General features: G+C 38.9%; 1 protein-coding gene and 1 pseudogene across 1 annotated transcript in view; one reads left to right on the forward strand and one right to left on the reverse strand.

Moving 5' to 3' along the window:
• The first annotated feature begins 1686 nt into the window (after positions 1 to 1686).
• Positions 1687 to 3197, forward strand: LOC115739674 (annotated as a pseudogene).
• Positions 3198 to 9388: 6191 nt separating this feature from the next.
• The window catches only part of LOC115739662 (equilibrative nucleotide transporter 3-like), a 469706-nt gene continuing 452781 nt past the window's right edge, over positions 9389 to 26313 (reverse strand). Inside the window, exon 11 of the mRNA XM_048285729.1 lies at positions 9389 to 9449. Within this exon, the coding sequence (XP_048141686.1) occupies positions 9423 to 9449 (27 nt within the window). The 3' untranslated portion in view covers positions 9389 to 9422. The remainder of the gene's footprint in view (positions 9450 to 26313) is intronic.

A 26313-nucleotide genomic window follows, 5' to 3' on the forward strand; every position in this document is an offset into this window, starting at 1 on the left:
TCTTGTTGGGGCTTATCATTATCACTGTAATGTGGATCTCAGTAAGTTCATTAAGCAATGATTAGTATATCCTATATGGATTTACATAATTGGTTTGGTATTTAATTTTTCTTGATCTTATTGAATAATCATACTACATGTGCAAACTACACAATTTATGCATTCGTTTTGGCCAAAAAAAAAAAATGAAATTCTCATATTTGATTACATTTTCTTAGGCTAAAGAACACTAGAAGTGCCAAAACTTGTGTACGGCACTCACTTTAGTACCAAAACTTTCAAAACGATCACTCAAGTGTCAATTTTTTAAAAAAACGATCACCTAAGTGCCAACTTCTTTTAAAAATGATCACTTCAAGGCCAACTCCAATTTGAGCCGACGCAGCTTATTGGAAATCCGACACGTGCTATTTTTATTAATATTTGAGTTGACGTAGCTCGGTGGAGTTGACAGTAAAGTGATTATTTTTTAAAAAAAATTGGCATTTAAATGATTGTTTTTAAAAAAAGTTGGCACTTCAGTGATCGTTTTAAAAGTTTTGGCACTGAAGTGATCATTTTTCAAAAAATCTGGCACTTAAGTGATCTTTTTGAAAGTTTGGACACTAAAGTGAGCGCCGTACATAAGTTTTGACACTTGCAATGTACTTAAGCCCATTCTCCTAATAGTTCATATAGACACCGAGACAATCTTTTTAAAAAGATTTATGTGTTTCGTGTAATGTATGATTAATCTCATTTTTTTAATCAAATATTCAAATTTTTCGTTAACTAATCACATACACTCACACATAATACATAAGCTAAAAAGATTTTTAATTGCTTGAATGATATTACGTACCAACCTCCATTACAAATCTGCATAGACAAACTCATTAGCACTACCCTTAACGTTGATTTGTTTGAAATTGGAAATTAAATTAACGTGAAGGATAATGCCTTTAACTGGTAAGTAAGTTAATCCCACCTTCACGAGTTTTGGAGTCTTTGGAACCTTTTTTTTTTACATCAATTTTTACGAATTTTTTCCATTGTGAAAATTAAATTTCATTCCATTTTGACAAAATGGGTATGGAATTTAATTTAAAGAATGTAAGTTCACGCATGTTTAATGAAAAAAAATTCGTGTAAATTGATTATAAAAAAAAAATAATAATAATAATAAAGGTTCCAAGGACTCCAAAACTGGTGAAGGTGGGATTAACTTTCTTACCAATTATAGACAGTATCCTTGGAATTAATTTAATTTCCAATTTCAGAATGAAATGGAGCCTTCTATTTCCAATTTCAAGTTGCCATATTTATAGGTTAGTTTCAGCTGTCTCGCACACTTATTGAACTTACTTACTTACCATATGCACAACTCTTGCCGACTTTATCTTTCGATCTTATCCGAATTAAAGTCTTCCAACACAGTCTGACATTGCTCACTTAATTTCTTACTCACTTTAGTCCCATATTTAAAGCATTAAGACTTGTCAAGTTTCATACACACATATATACATGTGTGCGCGTGCGCGCGTGTGTGTTGGGAGAATTAGCACCTTATAAATGCCCTACTAACTCATAATCTTTTCATTGGTAAAATTTTGGTCAGTGCTTTTGTAATGGTGTAGACGTTCTATTCTTGTGGATATTTCAATACAGAAGTTTGAGTTGGTCGGTTTTTTAGGAAGTTAAGTGTTCATGGATAATGAGAAGTCCCATGTCCACGGAGGAGGAATCCCATCTCCATCTGTTTGGTCCACTGGTTCTTCTCAAACTAATGATTCGTACAATGATAATTCGGAACAACCGAGTTCGACGTTGCCCCTATTGATTCCCACTCCGAATTTCGTCCTCGAGCCTTGTATTCTTGGGGAGGGTGAAGGGGAACTGATAGTAGCCATTTTAACCCTGACATTAGCCAAATGCTAGATGACCCGTTGAGGAATCTCGGCCATCGACGCGCCCATTATGAGATTCTGCCCTGTTCTAACAATGGCATTAACTTTGATGGTGATCTCGGTGTTCTGGGCGGCGGTTACGGGCCTTTCTTCTCCGATGAGAACGAGGGGCCCAACTTGTATGGCATATACATGGATATGGTTAGACTTAATTCCTCATCTGCTATGCCAACTTTGTTTTAGGTGGGAGAACCATCAACTGCGGCTGCTGCCGTTCTCCCTACTCCTCTTCCTCCTCCTCCTACTGTTAGTCTGCCATTAGCTGCAGCTATAGGACCGGCATTGGGGCTTGGGGCCGGTTCTGCTGAGAGTTCAGATCGTGCAAGACCCAAGGTGAGGCACCATTACAGTCAGTCTGTGGACAGGTCGACGACTATCAACCCAGAAATGCTCGCTTCGAGCTCCGAGGGGCCCTCAGGAGTTGAGAGAAAGAAGGCACTTTCTGCTGCTAAGAGGTAGTTATCCCTCTTGTACCCTGTAGCTGTATTAGATACTATTGGTACATTCACCCACAAATACTTTCATGTGGTTTCACTTCTATATAATGGAATGAAAATGATTTTCTTTAGGTTATTGTATCATATCTTCGGACATCAAGGTAATGTCTTTGGTGGCGTTAGGATCTTGTCGTGCAGGCAGCCGGCTGCGAGGTCAAGGGAGCGGAAGTTCTGTTACATTGCGAAGCTCGAGAGGAAGGTGCAAACCTTGTAGACTCAAGTCACAACACTGTCTTCTCAATTGACCCTCTTTCGGGTACACTCTAGTCAACTTAGTTAATGCTTTCTCTTCTAATTTTGGTCCTGATAGTCACAATAATATCTCTTTAATTAGGGAGAGACATAACTGGTCTGAACACCGAAAACCATGAACTGAAGTACCAGTTGCAAATTATGAAGCAACAGGTTCAATCGCAAGATGGTAAGCATCGCTGTGTCATGCCTCAACTTTAAACGGCCCTGTAAGATGCCTAGGGCTATGTTGGATTTCTTATATAACGTTTACAACTTATGGGGAAACTTTTCCTCCCATTAGGGACCTAACTAGATTTTGTATATTCACGTTGTTTTCTCGGCAGCACTGAATGATGCGTTGAAGGAGGAGATCGAACATCTGAAGGTGCAGGCTGGCCTGGTTATGCCCAACGGTGCACCAACCATGATACCTTTCGTTCCTTTTGTACCACGCCCGCTATTTTATCTTCCTAACAACAGTGACCCGTGTGCTCTTATCGCTGCGCAGCAGCTCCAATAGCTGCAGATTCGGCCGTCGGAGCCGCAGCGTCCATGTCAGGTTCAGCATCATCAGCTACCTCTTCAACTTGAGCTGCCACAGTTGCAACAACCAGCAGGAGACTTCAGCTTTCGCGGGCTCGTGCACTTGGCGATCCAGGGTGATAACCATGCTGCGCATACTTCTTGAATTTAGGGATATTTAGGATTTTCAAGGAAAATTACCTCTTTTTTTTTTTAATACTAGAGAATATAACAACAGCCCCCTAATTTTTTTGCCCGTCATGTCTTCTCTCTCGGATTTCGTCAAAGTCTCTAGAGAAAATTCCAAATAAATAACTGAATTGCTCTGATTTTCTTAAATAAGGGTTTGAAGTTGACTTTATTTCAAAAAATGGCCTAAAGTGTCCTCTTTTTTTCAAAGGGTCCTATCCAAAGAAATTTTCGTCTTTTATCATTTTAAACTTTTTTTTCTTTTTTTTTTTTTCTGTCTTTATTTTATTTTTGTTCCTCTTCTCTTTTTCCCTTTTTCTTTCCCCTTCCCTAGCCATGGCCAGCCTCAGGCGAAGGGCCATTCACGCTGTTGTTGGGCGGGTCGCCCTCACTTGGGCAGGTGTCGGGCGAGGGTTGCCTCGCTGGACCTGCTCAATAGAATTGACATTAGTTGCAACATTGGAGACAACAAGATGCTATGGAGACCTTCCTTTCCTGGTCTGATACCCAATCCCTCCATAGCATTTCTAGTCATGATTCTGCACTGCAAATGAGAAGTTTAAAAAAAAAAAAAGGGACAAAATCCACATATCCATTAAAATCTCATAAACCCCGAGCTCGAAAGAGTCGAATTTGAGCAAATAAAAGTGCAGAAGCGAAATGGGTCATTGGGATAATATCCCAAACACTTACAAAATTCTTAGGATTATGCAAAGGAAAGTGCACTTGAAATTGAAGGGGCGAAGGAAGGAGAGGTTGAAGAGATGCGTCGAGAGGCCAAGAATGCTGTCAAAGAAGTTCTAATGCCAGCCAAGGCGAGGTTGATGCCTACTCAAGCAAGGGCGACCACCGCCCTACAGTTAGGGGTGTGCAACCGGACCGGGTTTACCCGATATCCAGATCGGTCCACCCGAAAAATAGGATCGGGAATTGGTTCCTATTCGAATCGGTCCAGAAATCGGTTCCAATTTTTGGGAACCGGTTGAAACCGATCCGGTTTCTTGTTCTAGGTAAAGACCCATTTCGACCGATTTTAGAACCGGTTTGTAGCTTCAGTTTTGAAAAAGAAAAAAAAAAAACTATCTCGCTTGCCAACCTTACCTCACTTCCTCTATTTCGTGTTTCCCAAGGCCATCTCATTGAGCTCTCTTTCTCGTTGTCGCCACAATCGGCTCTCTCTCTCTCTCTCTCTCTCTCTCTCTCTCTCTCTCTCGTTGTCACAACAATCGGCTCTCTCTTTCTTGTTGTCATCACAATCGAATCATTTCATCGATACTCATATTATTTCTATGAAAAAAATGAACTAAAAAAAAACAAGAAACAAAAGGAAAATAGGTTCTCAAGTAGACCATAGAACCGGATAAAAAAACATGGTCGGTTCCAAAACAGGTTCCGGGACAAACATGATAGGTTCTCGATTTCAAAAATTGAGAACCGGTTATAATAAGATCGATTTCGGGGTCTAGGTTTGGACCCTACCCACTCGGCCCATGCTCACCCCTACCTACAGTGGCGTGGGCAAGCTTTGCCTGAAGCTAGTGTTGGCTGGGGAAGGGTGAAGAAGAAGGAAAAAGAGAAAGAGAAAGGGAAAAAGGGGAAAAAAAAAAGGAAGAAAGGAAAACAAAACAAAACAAAAAAAGAAGAAGAAAAGGAAAAAAAATTTAAAACAATAAAAGACGAAAATGTCCTTCTCAATCAATTTTTTTTTTTAACAAAAAGGGCATATTAAGCCCTTTTTTAAAATATGATCCACTTCATGCCCTTATTTAAAATTTTCCCAAGTTTCTGGTTTGAAATAACGTCTCACTTTCTCATGGTCTAATAGTCTAATCCCTCTTCAATTCACAGTTGACTTTCCTCTATTTTATTGCCCTTATTGTTGGGATTATGCCATATCGATTGTGGAAGGAGCTGATGGTCAATTTATTAGTGTAAGAAAAAGCCTCACCTTTTAAGCTAGCTTTTGAAGTGAGAGAGACTTAAGACCATCAATTTATAAATGTGACAGAAATCCTTAGTTAATAAATGTAAGGGAAAATCTCACCCTTCGAACTAGCTTTTGGGATTGAGAAAGGTTTAAGACTACCCAGCACTGGTATTACCTCTTAGTAACTCTAGCCATGTTAACCAAGAAGCACAAGAAGTTCTTTAGAAGCAAACAATTTCACAATCTCAAGTCCACCATCGTCAACTACGGATATAGTTGCATATATATATATAGTCTCTTCCCCCCTCTTCTTTCGATTCTGGAAGGAACTATTTCTCGGTTACATTGCGACCCTCGCCGACCGCTATAAGGAAAATAACAAAGAAAAGAGAAAGAAAGAAAGAGACGGTCGGCATTCATATCAGCGATTTCTAGCCAAAATTGATCGGATGGACTCGGTTGGCAAAACGTGAAAAGGTTTATGATTCGATTGGCAAAAATTAAAATATTTAAAATTGAATTGGCAAAAGTGAAATAAGTTTAGGATATTTTTGGATTATTTTTCTTAACTTTTAGGATTTTGGTCTTTAGCAAGGAAAAAACTTGTGGACAGGAACCAGTATTACCCATTGTTATCGTATGTTGAGGCGTTGTCACCAACAGATAAGATCAGCCATGAAAGCATATTGAAGCATCTCATGTTCCTACATTTACTTCTCTTTCTTTTCTTTTACTGAAATACTGTTTCTCGTTCCCTCTTCGTGCCTCGCGACCCCTCAAGACGCCGTTGCATCAGCTGTTGTCCAATTCCTACCTGAAGGAAAACCCCGAGGCCAACACTGAGGACTCCATCAAATTCTTGCAATTGCTGCTAGACCAACTGAAGAAAGAGTTCCTCAAACACGTCCTCGACAAGCTCTGCAAGTTGCCAGAACCGAGCAGGCGGCCCCACCTCTGGTGCTTGCAAGTGTTTCACATGTTCTTCAACTCCTCCAACTGCTACGGGCCTACGGCTTGACAACGGACAGTCTCCACGACATCCAGAAGGTGCTCGTGGTCCCGCCGCGAGTACCCAGATTGAAGCCCCTAAGGGCTTTGCGGAAGCAACCGGGACCATAGCCACGGGTGTTTGTGACCAAGAGCCTGCCCGGCCAATTTGGTCTCGAGCGTTTCTTAGGAGAGCTTTATTGGGTGGGAGAACTCGTCCTTATGGGCAAGCCATTTTTCCCTTTATTTTTGAACTTTTTCCCGCTGAAAATATGTGGAATTGGAAAACAAATGAAACAGAATCTTAGGGATCTGTTCTATTTTATGTTATTACTTTCACTATGTGTTTCATACTATTTTCCCTCTACTATATTAGGAATTTGGGCTTTTTTTTTTGTCCAATTATTGTTTATGGACTTTGAAATCAAAGTAAATTTTTTGACAAAACACATTTTCATAAAAAGGCCTAATACCCAAAAAAAAAAAACTCCAACTTTAGCATTTGTCACAATTATATTCAAAGAATTTTTTGCTTTATAAAAAACTCTCAATTTTTACTTTTGTCCCAATTCTGACTGTTTAATACAAAAAAACAAATCAACTTTAGCATATGTTCCAATTATATCCAAAAAAAAAATTATCTCATAAAAAACCAACAACTTTTATTTTTATCCCAATTTTAGGTCTGTCAGCATTCCGTTCACAATCACCGTTAGTTAATCCTACGTGGCTCGAATTTTCTTGCCGAACTTACCAATGAATCTTCGAAATTTAGAAACAGTAGGTTTCAACGACGATGAGATTTTAGAAAGTTCGTTCGAATATCTCCATGTCTAACCATTCCTTAGGCCATTGAGTGCCAAAGAGAAAGCGAAATGCGTCATCTTGAGTGACTATGTATCTCCCGGCAATATATAGAGAAAGCAAACAAAAAATAGAAGTTCAAGGTTTTTTCATGTCGGCTTTGCTGAGCTGTAATTCATTAATGGCGTGAAAATGACACGTAAGATTGACTAATGGTGATTATAAACGGAAGGTTAACGGTGATAGAATTGTGATAAAAATAAAAGTTGAAGGTTTTTTATGAGAAAAAAAAATAGTTTTGGATATAAAATGGGACATATGCTAAAGTTGAGGGTATTTTTTGTACTAGGCCGGTAGAATTGGGACAAAAGTAAAAGTTTAAAGTAAAATTGAGATAAAAGTAAAAATTGGAGGTTTTTTATGAAACAAAAAAAATTTAGATATAATTGTCACAAATGCTAAAATTAGAGGTTTTTTCGAATACTGGGCCTTCTTTTTAATAGATATATGGGCGGCCTGGGTCGAGCCTCAAGGCCCTTTCACAGTCCCGACCCGCTCACTTGCCAAGCGTGGAACTTGTGTCCAGGCCCACTCAACGGGTCCAAAAAATTCAGCCGAGCACGTTCATTTTATGAGTGGCCCACGGGCCATCCGCCCATTGATTAGGTTGGCCAACACACAAGGTGATAATGAAGGGGACAAAGTAGAGGAGACCGAGACCATGGTGAGAGAAGTCGGGAAGAGAGTGATTGATGTCAAAATACCATGTGATTCTCTATGTTGAGTAAGGGAGAAAGTTTTCCGATGATGTTTCACGAAACATCCTGAAAATCTTTGATCAGCAAAAACCGACAATATTCTCTTAACACGAGCGTTAAAAGTCTCTCTAATTGCTAGGAAAATTACTAAAAAAGCCATCAATTGTGCCAATTCAGTTCTAAACTCTCTTTTTTACCAATGAAATCCCAAATATTTTGCAATTGTGTTAATTCAATCTATTTTTCTGGTCGGCACTAACGTGGCAATTTTTAAATTTTTTTTGGATTTTTTTATTTTTTTCGGGGGTTTAGGAAGGGCAAGAGGATGTGGGCCACTAGGCAAGGGTCGTGAGCCCTCGCCCTTGGCCGTGGCTATCAAGCTCCTATCGGTCTAAAACCCTTTAAAAAAAAAATAAAAGATGAAAAAATATTTAAAAATAAAAAATACTTAAAAATTTTGAAAAATATTAAAATTTTATTAAAATTTTGCTAAGTCAGTGCTAACATCAACTAGCTAAATAGACCAAATTGACACAATTGTAAAATATTTAGGACCCAATAGACAAAAAATATTTTAGGACGAAATTGACATAATTGTAATATGTTTAGAACTATTTTGATAATTCGCCCCAAACCACTCGTACACAAGCGATACGATAGTTTACCCAATTAATGTAGTAGCAAGGGTTATAAAAAGCTAGAAACTCGGCGAGATTATGGACATGTTATCTATTAGGCCGAAAGCATATTCGGAAAAGGCCTACATAAGTATATTTGTTTAGGCATGAGCTTGTCCATTTAGGTTTTGTCAGGCTTTGCCCATTCTGATTATTTATGAAGAGAAAACTTATTATTTTCTTATATCATGAGCGACCTAGGAAAAAGGACTTTTGGACTCGATTCCCGATCTGAACCGGTCCTCTCATGCCCGCTCCTTGATCAAGTCAAATTGGAAACTATGATGATGTGGTATGTGTTGTGGCCCCACCTTTGCCGAGATGACCATTTCATGCATCAAAATGTGGACCTAACTAGGAACCCTCATGATTAAAAACTAATCCTAGAGTTCATATTCTTTGCATCATTAGGTTTACTTCTTTGGCCCTTACTATGTTGATCTTTTCATACGGTATCTTCTCGTGTATAGTCAACTTTGCAAGTTTCCCCTTCTTCATTTGAATCATTTCATTAATTCCCATGAGACTTTTTAGCTTACAACATCGGCATATTGAATTGGGTCAGTTTGGAGATCAAGTAGACAATAAGCTAGAATTCACAAGCTTTTTCTATGTATGTTCGATGCATCTAAGGAGACTTAGGAAGGTTAAAAAGGTTGTCACACATATTGCATTTCTACTCGTATTCGTCCTGATTTGCAGGTGTTCTAGGTGATTTGTGCTAACGTTCGAAGCGGCTACAAGATTTGAAAGATACCCCGTGAGGCTCTTCAAAGATAAGTACTGCAAGTAGCTCGGGTGAGATCATTTCCTTCCCTAGTGACATCCTTGCCCTCTAGGCTTATGATCCACAACTAGCCAAAAGTGGCTCCCGAAAATATCTAATCCAAGAGAAACAACACGAGCAATTTGCCCAAAGCATTTTACTCTAGCCTGCAAAAAACGAACTCCCCCATTTTGAATTGTACAACGAAGATATGCTAGTATGCACACGACTTCGACAAAAGAGGTGATCTTCAGTTCAAACCTCGTAGTCTTGGGGCACTGCTTTCACATTGCATAAAGTACAATAACCATTGCTCAAGCCCATATTTTAGGAAATAATTGTGCGAAAATGATGCAACAAAGACCGTAGGAGACCGCCCATCTACATGATTTTAAGGCGCATGAAAGACAGGTTACCAACCATACCACCTTGAACGTGAGCATGGGCCGCTCCAAAACAGGCAACAAACACACATATACCGAAATAAGGCCCAACTCCCCCTTTCCTGCCATTGCTATGCCCAACAATCATGTATCAAATACCAGGGAAATAACTTAAATTAGGTAATTGCACTAGTAGGAGCATTATAAAGAGAAATACTCATGCCTTTGGACAACTTACAACTATGAGAAAGAGTAGACTTAGACTGAAAAGAATGTACCCAATTACATTTCTCTTTCTTGTACCAACTTTGGATCCGTGGCATGCTAAGATAGCCATCGTCCCAATTGTGAATGGTTGATAAACAATGGTAAGAACTCTTGAAGGATGGTAATGATTCAGTCTACATAAAATATATATTTAGGATAGCATGATCAACCAGTGACTTCACATTGGCCTGAGCAAAGTACAAACCCAAATCAGAGAAGAAATTGAAAGACAAATAAATAGTTTGCACCTGGTTGGACAGCTAAAGAGAACAAAAAAGTTCACTAAATATAGAATACAAAATAGAGAAATAAGAACATTTACTTCAAAGAAATGTGAGAAATTGGGAATAACCCGCAATATGGTCAGCATACTGTTCCAAGCCACAAGAGACCCAAGTTCAAGGAGCAACAAAAAACAAAATTCACGAAAGATGCACATGCATTGCACGCAAAGTGTACTTTAACATCCGATCTCACCGATTGGTGAGCTCGGGCCTTATTCAAGATTAACTTGGCAACTTTAGGATATTATTTAAGATAAGATCTACTCTATATCGTTACACTGTAGTTGGAAAATCAATGATTGTTTTCTAAAGAGAAAAATCTGTGGGAAAATGAAATGAGACTTATAGTTAGCCTATACTAATTTTCTCCTTTTCTATATCTGTGAATCCAAAGAACCCAAGTGAGATCATTTTCCTTCCCCATTATAGTTATGACCTCTCTAAAAGTCATTGTTGCCTATGATCCACAACCAGTCTAGAGCGACTCCCATAATATCCCTACCAGCAAAAAACGACTGCATAAATGAAAATCCACCATAATTTGAGGTACAAAGACCAAGATCTGACTCGAGATGTTTCTTTAATGACAAAAGTAGCGAAAAGAGCGCAATTAAAAGTTTAGGAGAAAACTGTTAAAAAAGTCTATATCAATAATGAAATAAGTTTGTAAGAGTAGAGTAGGGAAAACCGTTAAAAAAGTCATAAATTATTGCACTTTTGCCAATTCAATTTTAGACTTTTCAATTATGCCAATTGAGTCCTAAATTTTTTCACGTTTTGCTAATTGAGTCTATTCAGTTAAGTTTGACTCGGAATCACCGATGTGGATGTCGGCCTTCCTACGTGGCATGGCTAGCGCTAACGTAGATATATTTTAATAAAATTTTCAAACCTTTTTTCTATATTTTATATTTTTTTTCTTCGTTCTTTTCTTTAACTTTTTTAAAGAGTGCCGGCGAGGGTCACCGGTCGACCCTTGACACTATTAACATTTTAAAATTATTTTTTCTTCTTTTAATAATTAAAATTCGTTTATGTTTGGATTATACTATTTTGAATAGAGAATAGTTTTTGAATGTTGCAAATAAATCAACGAGCTACCTTAGTTAGTTCTCACTAATTGATAAAAAAATTTAATTTCATAGCATATGAATGAAGGATACCGTGGAGTAATTAATACGACACAAGTTATAGTTGGAAAACATAATTCGTAAGATATTACTTTCCATTGTACAGTATATTACTTAACCACTTGAGTAAGTCATTCTTACTTACCACATTAGGTGATATTTTACTTAAAACCAATTGATTAAGTTGAGTGTAGGCGGTGATTATCAAACGCGCTTAATGACATTACACACCTGGTGTAGTTATCAAACACACCCTTAATTTATTATACTGAGGTAATCACATTTTAGGAGTATGTGGAAACCAATATCGGTCCCACTTAAAAAGAACAAATTCCGATACCCAATTCCTGTTCCATGATTGATTCCATCTATCACATTGCTATTAAACTAAATCCACGTTTGACGTGTGACTAGTAACACCATGACAAATATTCAAAAGTCGGTTTTACATAATAAATTATAGTTTACGGATGAAAAGATACACCTTGTGATAAACATATATAACCATTCAACATCCCCGGTGCACTTCGCGCATTCTGCTCTGTAGTAGTTGAATGACCACCTCGTACGCATATTGACAGGTTCATGCAACTTGAAAGAATTGTATAAGGATTAAACTTACCTTATGAATACCCATTCCTAATATTAATGACAAAATCACTTGGTGAGTGTCTACATATCCTAAAATATCAGTCTATGTCGAATGAGTCGAGCACCCGAAATTTGACCATATAAAATCGTTTTGAAACTTAGAAGCATAGGAAAATTACCCGAGAAAATTAGGAAATCAAATCCCACTCGGTAAAATAACACTTTGATTATTTTTTTCTACTTCTGTTGCGCGTGGAATGCTTCTTCGTGTCTCGATCTTGTTCATTTGTAATAATTTATGAGAATTCTTAGGGTCAACATCATTGTTTGACTGTCGAGTACGTCACAGATTAAATGTATATGAGGACAAAATTGATTTTTCCATGCAAAGATTCATATTAGGAGGAAAATTTTGAAGTTGGTACATATTGCGGCGCCGACCCAGAGTACACTTAATTTCAAAGGTTCGTGTTGTACATGTCGATTGTTGTCATTATAATTTATCACTTTGCCACCTTCTCGTCTCTTCACGTGGCCCCAAGAGACACGTTTTTTCGTGCATCTAAGAGAGGGATTGATTGTGCATTGCGTATTTCTTTTCTTTACAAACTAATAGATAAGAATAACGTGAAACAAAAAATTGTGTAATTTCTGTATATTTCTCTGTATATATCTCTTAGTGAAGAGTACATAAAATATTTCTAATCGTTATTATATGACTATCGAAGGCTACGAAATTTAGTCGATATCAATTATAATTAGTCAAAAATATGCACAATCAAAAGAGATATCCTAAGATATATAAAGAATCAATGGAAATATCTTTATTATTTAACCAATTGAGAAAGTCACATTCTTACTGCAATGGATTAAGTTGTGTGTAGGTAGGGGTTATCAAACCTTAATGACTATCATACACTTGGTGTAGATATCAAACACAGCCTTAATCTATTACAATAAGGTACTCACATTTTAAGAGTTTGCGGAAATTGACATTGGTCCACTTGAAAAGCGGAAGTTCTAATACCCAAGTCTCTGCAATATGTCGCACCATTTCATTATAGACTATCACCTTTTGATTCAAGGCACATTTTGTTTGTTTTACAAACAAACCATCAACAAGACACATAAACAGTCACCACTTCGTTATGAATTTTATGAATGAACATTGGTAAGAAAATTTTAATCCTAATACAATTCTTTCAAGTCGAATGAACCTGTAAATACTTGTACGAGTTGGATGGTGATATATGTTTATCACAAGGAGTATCTTTTCATCCGTATTCTATGATTTGCTATGAAAAACTGAATTTTTATTTCGATATAGTGGATATTAGGGGCTCTTACAATCTCTAAAGAGGTGTGTCCGAATTTACCAACATTTTGGACAAGAAGAAGTGTGCCCGAATTTACAATTTTCAGAGATGAAGTTTGTGTTCTTTTTGAAATAGCATGAAAGTTATGTTCTTTTTGCTATTATAAATTCAATGATTCAGTTCAATATTTACTTACTTCAACTGCCATTTTGTTTCTTTCAAAAGATATGCAATCATTGTTTTCAATGATTTTCCTTTGATAGTTCTTGGAGAAACATCGGAATTGCTATATGATAATCTCATTAAGAGACTTTGTTGCATTCAGGAGAAATTTTACCAGTAACCATCAGTAACATTGTGGGGAAACTAGTTCCCCAAAGAAAGTGTTATTACGCCTCACAATCTGATTTCATTTCTTCCCATTTCGAATATATTTCCTAGCATGTCCAAAAATATTTATCCAAGTTAAATGAATGGAACACCCGAAATCATACAAATTCATTTTGAAACTTAGAAGCATAGGAAGATTACCCGAGAGAGTAGAATGCATATAGTAACACTTCTTTTCTAGAGAACAATTTCCAAGCAAAAATATTTTTTTATTCTCGTACTTGAGTAACGGTTTCTTAACAAAAGAATACGTTTGGTAACTGCACAAAATTTCTATTTTCAGAATCGAAAAACAACATAAATGCATTTGGTACGACCTTATAAAATTTTGTTCTCACTATTTTTTTATTTAACTATAAATATTTTAGTGGAGGCGACGGAATCGGCAAGCTATGGTGACAATCAGCAGATTGCGATTGGCGACGATGGTCGGCTATAGTGGCAATAGCAGCATCATTGACGATGGTGACGATCGGTGGCCAGCGACAGTGATTGGCAACCAGCAACAGCTATCAATGACCAACGGCAGGAGTGTTGACGCCTAAATTTTGACTGATCTATTTTTTGCATAAAAATTAGAACTAATTTTAGTTCTAAATAAAAAATCATCTCACATATTTATTTTTAGCGTACATTGCATTGGCATATAATTGGGCAAGCAGAACACTTAATTTTGCGGGATGGAAAAATACACCGAGAATATTTGAAACTTCAGGGACTATATTGCAAATACTTAAAACTTCGGGGACCGTATTGCAAATACTTGAAACTTCGGGGACTGCATTGCAAATACCAAGAGAAGATGAAGAAGGGAAGATAATGAAGGGAAGGTGATGAAGAGAAGATGATGAAGGGAAGGTGATGAAGAGAAGATGAAGAAGGGAAGATAATGAAGGGAAGGTGATGAAGAGAAGATGATGAAGGGAAGGTGATGAAGGGAAGATAATGAAGAGAAGATAAAGAAGGGAAGATGATGAAAAGATGATGGAGAAATTTGGCTATAAAAGAGGGAGAGTTCTTGAGAGAAGGAGGAGAATTTTTGTGATAGAGAATTTAGAGAGCTCTTGGAGGAGAATTTTTGTGATAGAGCATTTAGAGAGCTCTTGAGAGAGTTAGAAGGGGGAAGTGGAAGAGAATTGAGAGAGAGTAGAAGAGAATTGAGAGAGTTTTTTAGGAAGAGTGGAAGAGAATTGAAAGAGTTTTGAGAGAGTTTTTGAGAGGAATTTTTAGAGAGGAAAAAGAGAGTTCTTGAGAAAAATCAGAAGAGAAAATTCGAGAGTGAAGAAAAGTGTTTTAGTCGAGCATCATCTTCGACGAGTCCCGACACATATTTCGCCCCCTCGCAACCCAACAACGCCATTGCTTGCCATTTTCGACGACAGCCGCGTTCTTCCAGCTCCGAGATCTTGAAGGGAACTATAACGTGTATGTGAGTAAGATTTTGTGTAATAGAAGGTAATCCTTTCCATCTCGATCTACAAAAATGTAATCGTTTGGTGTGAACATTCGTTTGTTTATTTTAGACATGCCACGTGTTCCAAATTTTAGCATTATTACATGTTAATTTATTTCTGTAAATACTCGTGATTGGCTGCGTTTTCTTTCTTTCTAAATCACCCATGGTGTATATCGTACAAAGTTCAATGTTTTACATCCCCATAAAAAAGAAGAAAAAACCAAAAAAAATTGCATCTTTGAATTTCAAGTAAAATCCATCAAAATTGCCAAATCAAATATTTTTCATGAAAATGGTACCGAAAGGGCGTTAGAGAAATCTGACGTAACCAAATCCCCGAATTCAAAATCTCCGGTTCGCGGAAATAAGATAGTTTTCTCCCGCTATTTTATTTAGGTTTCTAATCAACCTACCGAAAATGATTAGTGGCGACTCCAATTCAAAACACGTTGCATGTTAATTATTTGAATCTTAAGTTGCGATTTGGTATGGACTTGGGAGAGTCCGAGTTAGGTTAGTTAATTAATTAACCCGATAATCCATTAGCCCGAAAATAAACCCGTTTATTTTTTAGGTCGCGACAGCTTGGCGACTCCACTGGGGATCCAAAGAGGGTTTAGGCCAGATAATTTCATGAAAAAGAAATCACTTGATTTGGTAAACTTTGGTTGAATTCTCATTCTTAGGTGTTAAATGTTTTTGCAGATTAGGAGTTATAAGGGGAGGAGTGATTGGCTAACCCTTTGTTTTGCAGGCTTGGTGAATTGGAATTGTGATTTAACTTTTGAATCATTGAAGCGGTGTTTGCTTTTAATTGTTGTGCATGATTTATCGTCTTTGCACTACATCGCACACAACCCGTGACCGGACTTGAGTCACACTAATAGTTTTAAGATGGTATTTAGATGGTCCTTTAACCTTGGCGGTAAGGCTTCGCTAAAGGTTATCCCATCTGGATCCCGAAAATTTTTTCAAAAAATGGCTCAAGGGTCGTTCTTATGCACGTGAGGCTATGATGCATGAGAATTGCCCTTGTCGACCGAACCAAGCCGAAGTGATTGAACCCGACTAGTCATGACTATTGTACGCGAGGCTGCGACTAGTCATGATGATTGCGCGCGAGGCTGCGACATGTCGTTTCGTTCATCATTTTACTTTGCAAAAGCCTTTTGGATAGATAGAATAAGATTTAAACTCACAATTCATGCGCATGTCTTTGTGATTGACATTTTCTTCCTATGAACGGTAATTTATTGTCTCTTTTACCCTATTATCTCATTTTTATTTTGAGCTGGTCCATGGTTTAGGAGTATCGTTGTCTTATTTCCAATTTCGCACTTTGCTTCCGTAGCTTTTACAATTTCATCGGTTGTCCTCATTTCTGATTTGGCTTGTTCTTGTTGTGCAATTTTTACTAAATTCTACGATCGAGCTTTGAGTAAGTGCCAAACACGAAAGTTGTAGACCTATGTTTCAACTAATATCCTACAAAATTTCAGAATTAAATTCATAATTTAAGATGGCCTTTCGTTTTTTCAACTACCTGCGGTTATAACAGTTTTCTGAATGTGATTTTTTGGAAAAACACATTAAACTGATTTGACCCGTGCATTTCTAGTCCGATTAGCCAACATAAAAGTTGTTCATCATCTTCTCAACTACAAGCTCGTAAAATTTGGACATGTTTTGATCAACGTGCGAATTAATATGAATTTTTTCGTAAAAGCGGATAAACTGAAAATTACATGTTTCAATCCTTTGGTCATAATCACTTTGTTCGTTTGAGTCTAGAGGGATGCCATGGGCCGGCTCGCTATTCTTGCTCCCTGTACTCATTTTGGGTTTGTTACTGTGTACAGGTAATTTATCACGGATCCTCCACATATCACCCGATCAGTAGCAAAAAGGATGGCCGACATCAACGCCACCGTTAGTGCTGCCCTGGATGAGAAACTTGGCTCCTTGACCGAGCGCTTTGAAGGGATGATGTCCCGAAAGATGGAGGAAATGATGGCCGCCAAACTTCAATCATCCACCTCCAGCTCGCCGCTAACCATTCCTGCTCTAATTCCTCCTACGGACAACGTCGGTAAAGCCCTAGAAGCTACTCCCTATCCGACAATGCCGCTAGAGGATGTGATCATCACAGGCGTGAACTCGAGCACGCCGCCCGTAGTCCCAATCCCTCAAGCCAACCCCGTGGCCCCCGGGTTGAATGGTGATACGGTCAAACTGTTGGCCCAAATGGAACAGAGGATCCGAGAGGTTGAGGGGACTCACAACATACCCCGGATTGACCTGTCTGTCTTTTCAAAGGTCACGGTGCCAGAGAAGTTCAAGATGCCCGACTTTGAGAAGTATGATGGAACTTCCAACCCGGGTTCAAGCACGTCCGGATGTACCAGGCAAGAATGAATAAGCATGCGACCAACAGTCCCTTAATGGTTCGGACCTTCCAGGCTAGTTTAAAAGAAGCTGCCATGAGATGGTATACGGACTACGAGATCTACCGGATGGATGATTAGGAGAAGGCAGCTAATGCTTTCATCAAACATTTCAGCTTTAACTTGGACGTGCTCACCACCAGAGAGGACCTTGAGCAGCTTGAGATGAAAAAGGAAGAAACAATCAAGTAATATGCCACCAGGTGGAGGAACGTGGCATCTCAGCTGAAACCAGTCCCTCCCGAAAGGGAACTCATGAAATTGTTTGTTTCCACCCCGCCGATTATGAGAACTCGAATTTTGGGATCTCTGTGCCACGTCATTCAGCCATCTCATCGCAATGGCTGAAGAAATCGAGAACGGCATGAAGAAAGGTTGGTACGGTGATGTCGCCATGACGACTAAGAGGTTTGTGGTAAGGAAAGACAAGGAGTCGGCCCCACTGGTCAACATGACCTACAGCCAAAAACCCACGACCCGGACGCCGGTCGTACAGATTCCTAATCAGCAGCAGGCTAATTTCGGCATGCAACGACAAAGAGGGAATCAACGGTCTCCTCGGCGGTTTACCCCTCTACCGGGAACCCTGTCGCAGTACTTGCGGTTCCGCGTAAGAGAGGTTTACCGACTTCCGAGCCTCTACGACCCAGTAATACGAGCTTGCCGAGATATGATCCATCGAAGAAATGTGATTACTACTGCGGGGAGCTTGGACATGACACCGATGGCTGTTTTGTACTGAAGCATCGGATTCAAGATCTCCTGGATTCTAAAGCATTCTCATTCCAAGGCAACAAACAGCCAAATGTCCAGAATAATCCTTTGCCGGATCATTCCGGTAAAGTTAATGCTGTATTCGGGCTGGGAATCGGACAGGTTGGTGCTAGTAAGGATGAAGGAGTCTTCGATATCGCCGGTTGTTTTGATGATGTAACCATTGCTGCTATATCCGAAGACGGAGCGCATAAGGAGGAACCTTACGGCGCCTAAACCTTCCAAATCATTCATTAATGCCATATGTGATGATCCATTGGAGGGTTTAGATTCAGAGTAACATCTTTATGTTTATGCAATCCCCTACGTGGGACATTTTCTGTTTCCTTTAGGTTTTGGATCGCATTTGGATTTCTATTCTGTCTTGCACTCTTGGATTTTCTTTCCTAGAAGATGTAATTTCATATCAATAAAATTGCACCATTTTTCGAATCTTGTTGAAGTATCCCAAACCAACCCGATGACGATAACCAACGACCAACAAGTTTGTCATCATGGTAAGAACCGAGGGTTGGGCTTCTTCAAGAATTCATGTCCCACGGTTTTGAAAAAAAAAAAATAAAAAAAAAAGTTCTTCAAAAAAATCATACCGCAATTAAGCCATGTTTGTCCTTTTGATTTTGTTACTTTATGTTTCAAGGGGAGGGGAACTTAGTGGATTCAGAAGTATACGACCTAGATGAGTCCAGTCCAGATTATGAGGAAATTCGTCGGGATTTCGAACGACATGAGGAGATCAAGCCCTTGACCGGTGAACAAACTGTCTCGGTCGACCTAGGCGATGCGGAAAACCCTAAAGATGTTAAGATCGGGGCAAACCTTTCCAAAGAGATGATCGAGCGCTTGATTAAGCTCTTGAAGGATTACCGGGACATTTTCGCCTGGTCCTATGCACATATGCCCGGTCTTGACCGTTCCATTGTCGAACATTGTTTGCCGACGGATCTTTCGGCTAAGCCGGTGGTGCAAAAGTCAAGGAGGGCCAGACTAGAATTGGTCCGGAAGATCAAAGAGGAAGTCATGAAGGTGCTTGATGTCGGATTCCTTGAGACTACGGAATATTTCGATTGGTTGCCAATATAGTCCCAGTCATAAAGAAGGATGGGCGTATTCGGTGCTGCAGGGTTTGAATTGTTCTCATTCATGGACGGTTTCTCCGGGTACAATCAGATCCCGATGAATGTCAATGACAAGTTGAAAATCACCAACACCACAGCTTAGTGGTCGGGGGAATGATAGTGGTCCGAGGCGTCTCGGGTTCGATCCTAGGATTTGGCGTCAATGTACAAAGATTAATAAAAATCTTTTTCCTTCGCAGTTCAATGCCGATTGAAGCTCAGCCCGGATGGTTACAAAACCGGAGAGATAACATCACAAACATACAATCCGATCCAGATGAATCGATCTTTTCAAATTCAAAATTTACAAGGAATACGTACAAGGGTAAAGCGGTATCGTTTCAACTCGTTTAGAACATGAGAACGTACATTGATGCTTTCCCTTTTGATTTTTACGGGGGTCATCGCCTTTCCAGATAGGGAAGTATCCCTTCTCCCTAAAATTAATGAAATGAGAAATTCCTGGAGCCTTTGACAATCTCATGTCTCGAACCGGATAATGAAGTTTTGCAACTTATTTGCATGAGCGGGGGCAACTCACGATCCACGCCCTAAGAAGTTTCTTATGTGCTTGCGAATTCTGTCAACCAAGATAAAAAGTTGCTGCATTTTACATGCTCAAAAACACTTATACATTGCATAGTTTGCGCATGACTGTTCCTCATGTTTAATTTACCAACTCTGAATAAGGAACATGAACCGCATAAGATACATCGAATGTATGGAATGGGGCATGACAGGATGATGTAAGGCAATCCTTTCCCAAACACGTCCAATTTTTTCAGGCGAGATGAACGGTGGCAAAATTCCGCATTCCCCGAGGTAAAGAGTTTTCTCGCGAAAGGTACGATAACCGAAGTGACGGAGGCATTCATTTCTCTATCCTAAACACTACGGGTGATCCATTGATTACCCCTTTTGAGCGATGGTTTCATTTCTTTACCCCTGTCAAGAACCACTCCACATCGGGGTCCAGACGGGTTAATTCTAGTAGCAACACGAGGTAAATGGTTAGAAATTTTCTTGCTCGGACTAACATTAATCTTCGGGTGTTTCTTTGCATTTATACTCGAATTTTAATTCAAGTGCCTTAGGATGATGAAGAGCATTCACTTCTCTATCTATACACTTCATTCTTTGCATAGCCCACTTGACCCTGCAAATTCATTTCTTAAACCCCTGTTGGTGATCATTTGCTCATTCCAAAGACGAAGATAGCATTTTCCCAAGGATTAGAATCGGAGATGGTCGGGTCAACAGAGAATTCCCGAATGGACTCATTTCTTGTATGCTAGATTTTTTATGTTTACATAATTTTTCTTTGTAAATGTTTATGTTTGTTGTAATTCCTGGTTAAAAATCATTGGATTGTAAAAAAAAAAAAAAAAAAAAAAAAAAAAAAAAAAAAGCAAAATAAAGAGATGTCAAAGGGCTCTCAAAGAAAAAGGAAAAGAAATCTTTTCTCGAAAAAAAGAAGAAAAAAAGAAAAATGAGAGTCGGGAGTAAGAAAAGCAAAGGCCGATCTCATATGAAAATTTCAAGCATAGGAAAAGCAAAGTGCCTACCAAAAGTAAGGCCAATGCACATTCATTTGTAAAGTACTTCTGAATTTTGAATGTACATTTTTGCATGTTAAGTTGTAAATTCCATGTACATGTTTGCATTGTGTCTCTTGCAAATCCTTGACAGACACTTGTTGTGAAGAAGACTCCCCAAGAAATCGGTTTGCAAAGTGCAATTTTCAAGAGAAAACTACCATCCCTCATTCAATGATGGTATTCTTTCTGAAGACATTTCCGGAAGACCAAGATCGGTGACTAGTCGATGATGATCACCAACGTTAAGCCCCTTCTCATTTAATTTCTGAGCCAAAACGAGCCTTTTCGTTCCTCGGTCCCCAATCCTAGCCTACGTTATAACCCTCCAAAGTCTCTTCTGATTAGGGCACTTGAGTTAACGTAGAGTTAAATGATTTTAAGCATCACTCGAAGAAGTTCGAGCAAGATTATTTCTCTCATTTTTGCGGGGCTCTTGACTTGTAAATCTGGAGCAGATGATGAAGAAATTCATTTCAGCAGCCTTGACTCAACTAGAGTCCCCTTTGTAAACCTTTGACCTAGCCCTCATTACGGTCCTAATCAAGACCTCCGGATCGGCTCGGTCGTATCAATTGCGAGATTACTTGGATTCTTATCGAATGCGATGATGGAAAGATTGAGTGATTTCTCTTGAATCCTGCAGACGGGATAAATAGCTTTTCTCGAGAGTGAGAGAAAGCCCTTTCGGATCGAAAGTCCCCCCATTCAGCTCACATTTGAGGTATTCGTAATGTGAGAACCTCCGTGGACAAAATTGGTAATGCGAACTTGACAGAATGGTTATGCATGAACCATAGTATGAGTGCTTGCATTATACTCATTGTTGAATATGTTTGTGTGTGTTACCTATGACATTCTATGATAGGTAATACATTCCCGATGTTCGAGTTCCCTCCCAAGGTCTCGAAATTCATCCAAGGATTATTGAATGAGCAAGTTTTGCTGGCAAATGCCTACCAGGTACGATACTGCAATCCGCTTCGTTCCTTGATTAATCGTTTGGAGAACCCAGGTAAGTTTTCTGAACCCCTTTTCAAATTAACAACTCTTCTCATGATAGTTGTTATGATTCAATTCAGGCAATGTCGCGACCTAAAAAATAAACAAGTTAATTTTCGGGCTAATGGATTATCGGGTTAATTATTTAACTAACCTAACTCGGACTCTCCCAAGTCCATACCAAATCGCAACTTAAGGTTCAAATAATTAACATGCAATGTGATTTCAATTTGGAGTCGCCACTAATCATTCTCGGTAGGTTGATTAGAAACCTAAATAAAATAGCAGGAGAAAACTATCTTATTTCCGCGAACCAAAGATTTTGAATTCGGGGATTTGGTTACGTCAGATTTCTCTAACGCCCTTTCGGTACCATTTTCATGAAAAATATTTGATTTGGCAATTTTGATGGATTTTACTTGAAATTCAAAGATGCAATTTTTTTGGTTTTTTCTTCTTTTTTATGGGGATGTAAAACATTGAACTTTGTACGATATACACCATGGGTGATTTAGAAAGAAAGAAAACGCAGCCAATCACGAGTATTTACAGAAATAAATTAACATGTAATAATGCTAAAATTTGGAACACGTGGCATGTCTAAAATAAACAAACGAATGTTCACACCAAACGATTACATTTTTGTAGATCGAGATGGAAAGGATTACCTTCTATTACACAAAATCTTACTCACATACACGTTATAGTTCCCTTCAAGATCTCGGAGCTGGAAGAACGCGGCTGTCGTCGAAAATGGCAAGCAATGGCGTTGTTGGGTTGCGAGGGGCGAAATATGTGTCGGGACTCGTCGAAGATGATGCTCGACTAAAACACTTTTCTTCACTCTCGAATTTTCTCTTCTGATTTTTCTCAAGAACTGTCTTTTTCCTCTCTAAAAATTCCTCTCAAAAACTCTCTCAAAACTCTCTCAATTCTCTTCCACTCTTCCTAAAAAACTCTCTCAATTCTTTTCTACTCTCTCTCTCAATTCTCTTCCACTTCCCCCTTCTCCTAAAACTCTTCTCAAGAGCTCTCTCTTTTATAGGCAAAGTTCTTCATCCTTCATTCTTCACCTTCATTTCTTCACCTTCCATCTTCATCTTCTCTTCTTCATCTTCATTTCTTCACCTTCCATTTCCATCTTCCTTTCTTCATCTTCATTTCTTCACCTTCCATTTTCATCTTCCCTTCATTATCTTCCCTTCATCATCTTCCCTTCTTCATCTTCTTTTGGTATTTGCAATACATCCACGAAGTTCCAAGTATTTGCAATACGGTCCCCGAAATTTTAAGTATTTGCAATACAGTCCTTGAAGTTTCAAATCTTCTCGGTGTATTTTTCCATCCCGTGCCTAGTCTAGACGCATGCTAAATTAAGTGTTCTGCTTGCCCGATTATATGCCAATGCAATGTACGCTAAAAATAAATATGTGAGATGATTTTTTTATAATTTTTATGCAAAAAATAGATTAATCAAAATTTAGGCGTCAACAGCTGCCCCTCTTTGAGTGGAGGCTCGTAGAGGTTCCGTTCAAAGACAAAATTGAATCCTAAATTTTGATAGTGCAAATTATGGATGAACTTTTTTGGCGGGAGTTTTAATCCCATTTTTTTAATGTAATGAAGTGATGCATGATATGCAAGATCGTAAATAACATCTGTCATAATTCCTCTTTTCCATGTTAGAGAAACATGCACATGGATCGCATACAAGAATACCTGTTTTACCAAATTTCTCGTAAGCTAATGGTTCTCTTAATTTCCAAGTTTCTTTTTGCGGATGCAAGGATTTTAAGGTATTTGGCCTATCTCGTTATCGGAGACTTCTCCCTAATGCAAGACAGCGCAAGATATGTGTGTCGTTTGAGATCACAAGAGCTACGTCGTTGTGAGTCGAAAGAAGTGGGATCAAGTTCACAAGAGCTACGTCGTTGTGAGTTGATTAAATGTCGAAATCGCCGGTGCATATGTCTTCACGATTCGATAAAGGGGAACCAAAATCATAAGAGCTACGTCGTTATGATTTGGTTTGGATCAAAAATATGGGTGCTTATGTCTTCATGATTTGATAAAGGAGCCGAAAATCATAAGAGCTATGTCATTATGAGCCGACTAAAGGTCAAGATCACCGAGTGCATACGTCTTCGTGATTCGATATCGAAATCATAAGAGCTACGTCGTTATGATTTGAAGAGATGTCAAGATCGCCGGTACATATGTCTTCACGTCCCGAGATTAAAACCATAAGAGCTACGTCGTTATGATTTGATAAGATGTCAAGATCGCCGGTGCATATGTCTTCACGTCCCGAGATTGAAACCATAAGAGCTACGTCGTTATGATTTGATAAGATGTCAAGATCGCCGGTGCATATGTCTACACGACTTGACGGAAGAGACATATTGCCCGAATTGAACAATATTTGATAGGAGCACCATCGAATGGAATCGATAAGTACAAAAGGGGCATATTGCCTGAATTGAATCATAACAACTATCATGAGAAGAGTTGTTAATTTGAAAAGGGGTTCGGAAAACTTACCCGGGTTCTCCAAACGATTAATCAAGGAACGAAGCGATTGCTGTATCGTACCTGGTAGGCATTTGCCAGCAAAACTTGCTCATTCAATAATCCTTGGATGAATTTCGAGACCTTGGGAGGGAACTCGAACATCGGGAATGTATTACCTATCATAGAATGTCATAGGTAACACACACAAACATATTCAACAATGAGTATAATGCAATCACTCATACTATGGTTCATGCATAACCATTCTGTCAAGTTTGCATTACCAATTTTGTCCAGGGAGGTTCTCACATTACGAATACCTCGAATGTGAGCTGAATGGGGGGACTTCGGTCCGAAAGGGCTTTCTCTCACTCTCGAGAAAAGCTATTTATCCTGTCTGCAGGATTCAAGAGAAATCACTCAATCTTTCCATCATCGCATTCGATAAGGATCCAAGTAATCTCGCAATTGATACGACCGAGTCGATCCGGAGGTCTTGATTAGGACCGTAATGAGAGCTAGGTCAAAGGTTTACAAAGGGGACTCCGGTTGAGTCAAGGCTGCTGAAATGAATTTCTTCATCATTTGCTCCGGATTTACAAGTCAAGAATCCTGCAAAAATGAGAGAAAAATAATCTTGCTCGAACTTCTTCGAGTGATGCTTAAAATCATTTAACTCTACGTTAACTCAAGTGCCCTAATCAGAAGAGACTTTGGAGGGTTATAACGTAGGCTAGGATTGGGGACCGAGGAACGAAAAGGCTCGTTTTGGCTCAGAAATTAAATGAGAAGGGGCTTGACGTTGGTGATCATCGCCGACTAGTCACCGATCTTGGTCTTCTGGAAATGTCTTGTAAAGAATACCATCATTGAATGAGGGATGGTAGTTTTCTACTGAAAATTGCACTTTACAAACCGATTTCTTGGGGAGTCTTCTTCATAACAAGTGTCCGTCAAGGATTTGCAAGAGACACAATGCAAACATGTACATGGAATTTACAACTTAACATGCAAAAATGTACATTCAAAATTCAGAAGTACTTTACAAATGAATGTGCATTGGCCTTACTTTTGGTAGGCACTTTGCTTTTCCTATGCTTGAAATTTTCATATGAGATCAGCCTTTGCTTTTCTTACTCCTAACTCTCATTTTTTTTTTTTTTTTTCGAGAGCAGGCCCTTCTCCTTTAAGCTGAGTTTGCCTCTCCTTTTTTTTTACAATCCCATGATTTTGAACCAGGAATTACAACAAGCATAATGATCATTCGGGAATTCTCTGTTGACTCGACCATCTCCAATTCTAATCCTTGGGAAAATGCTATCTTCGCATTTGGAATGAGCAAATGATCACCAACGGGGGTTTAAGAAATGAATTTGCAGGCTCAAGTGGGCTATGCAAAGAATGAAGTGTATAGGATAGAGAAGTGAATGCTCTTCATCATCCTAAGGCACTTGAATTAAAATTCGAGTATAAATGCAAAGAAACACCCGAAGATTAATGTTAGTCCGAGCAAGAAAATTTCTAACCATTTACCTCGTGTTGCTGCTAGAATTAAATCGTCCGGACCCCGATGTGGGGTGGTTCTTGACAGGGGTAAAGAAATGAAACCACCGCTCAAAAGGGGTAATCAATGGATCACCTGTAGTGTTTGGGATAGAGAACTGAATGCCTCTGTCATTTCGGCTATCGTATCTTTCGCGAGAAAACTCTTTATCTCGGGGAATGCGGAATTTAGCCATCGTTCA

Source organism: Rhodamnia argentea, chromosome 9, assembly GCF_020921035.1.
Source record: "Rhodamnia argentea isolate NSW1041297 chromosome 9, ASM2092103v1, whole genome shotgun sequence".
Classification (NCBI taxonomy): Eukaryota; Viridiplantae; Streptophyta; class Magnoliopsida; order Myrtales; family Myrtaceae; genus Rhodamnia; species Rhodamnia argentea.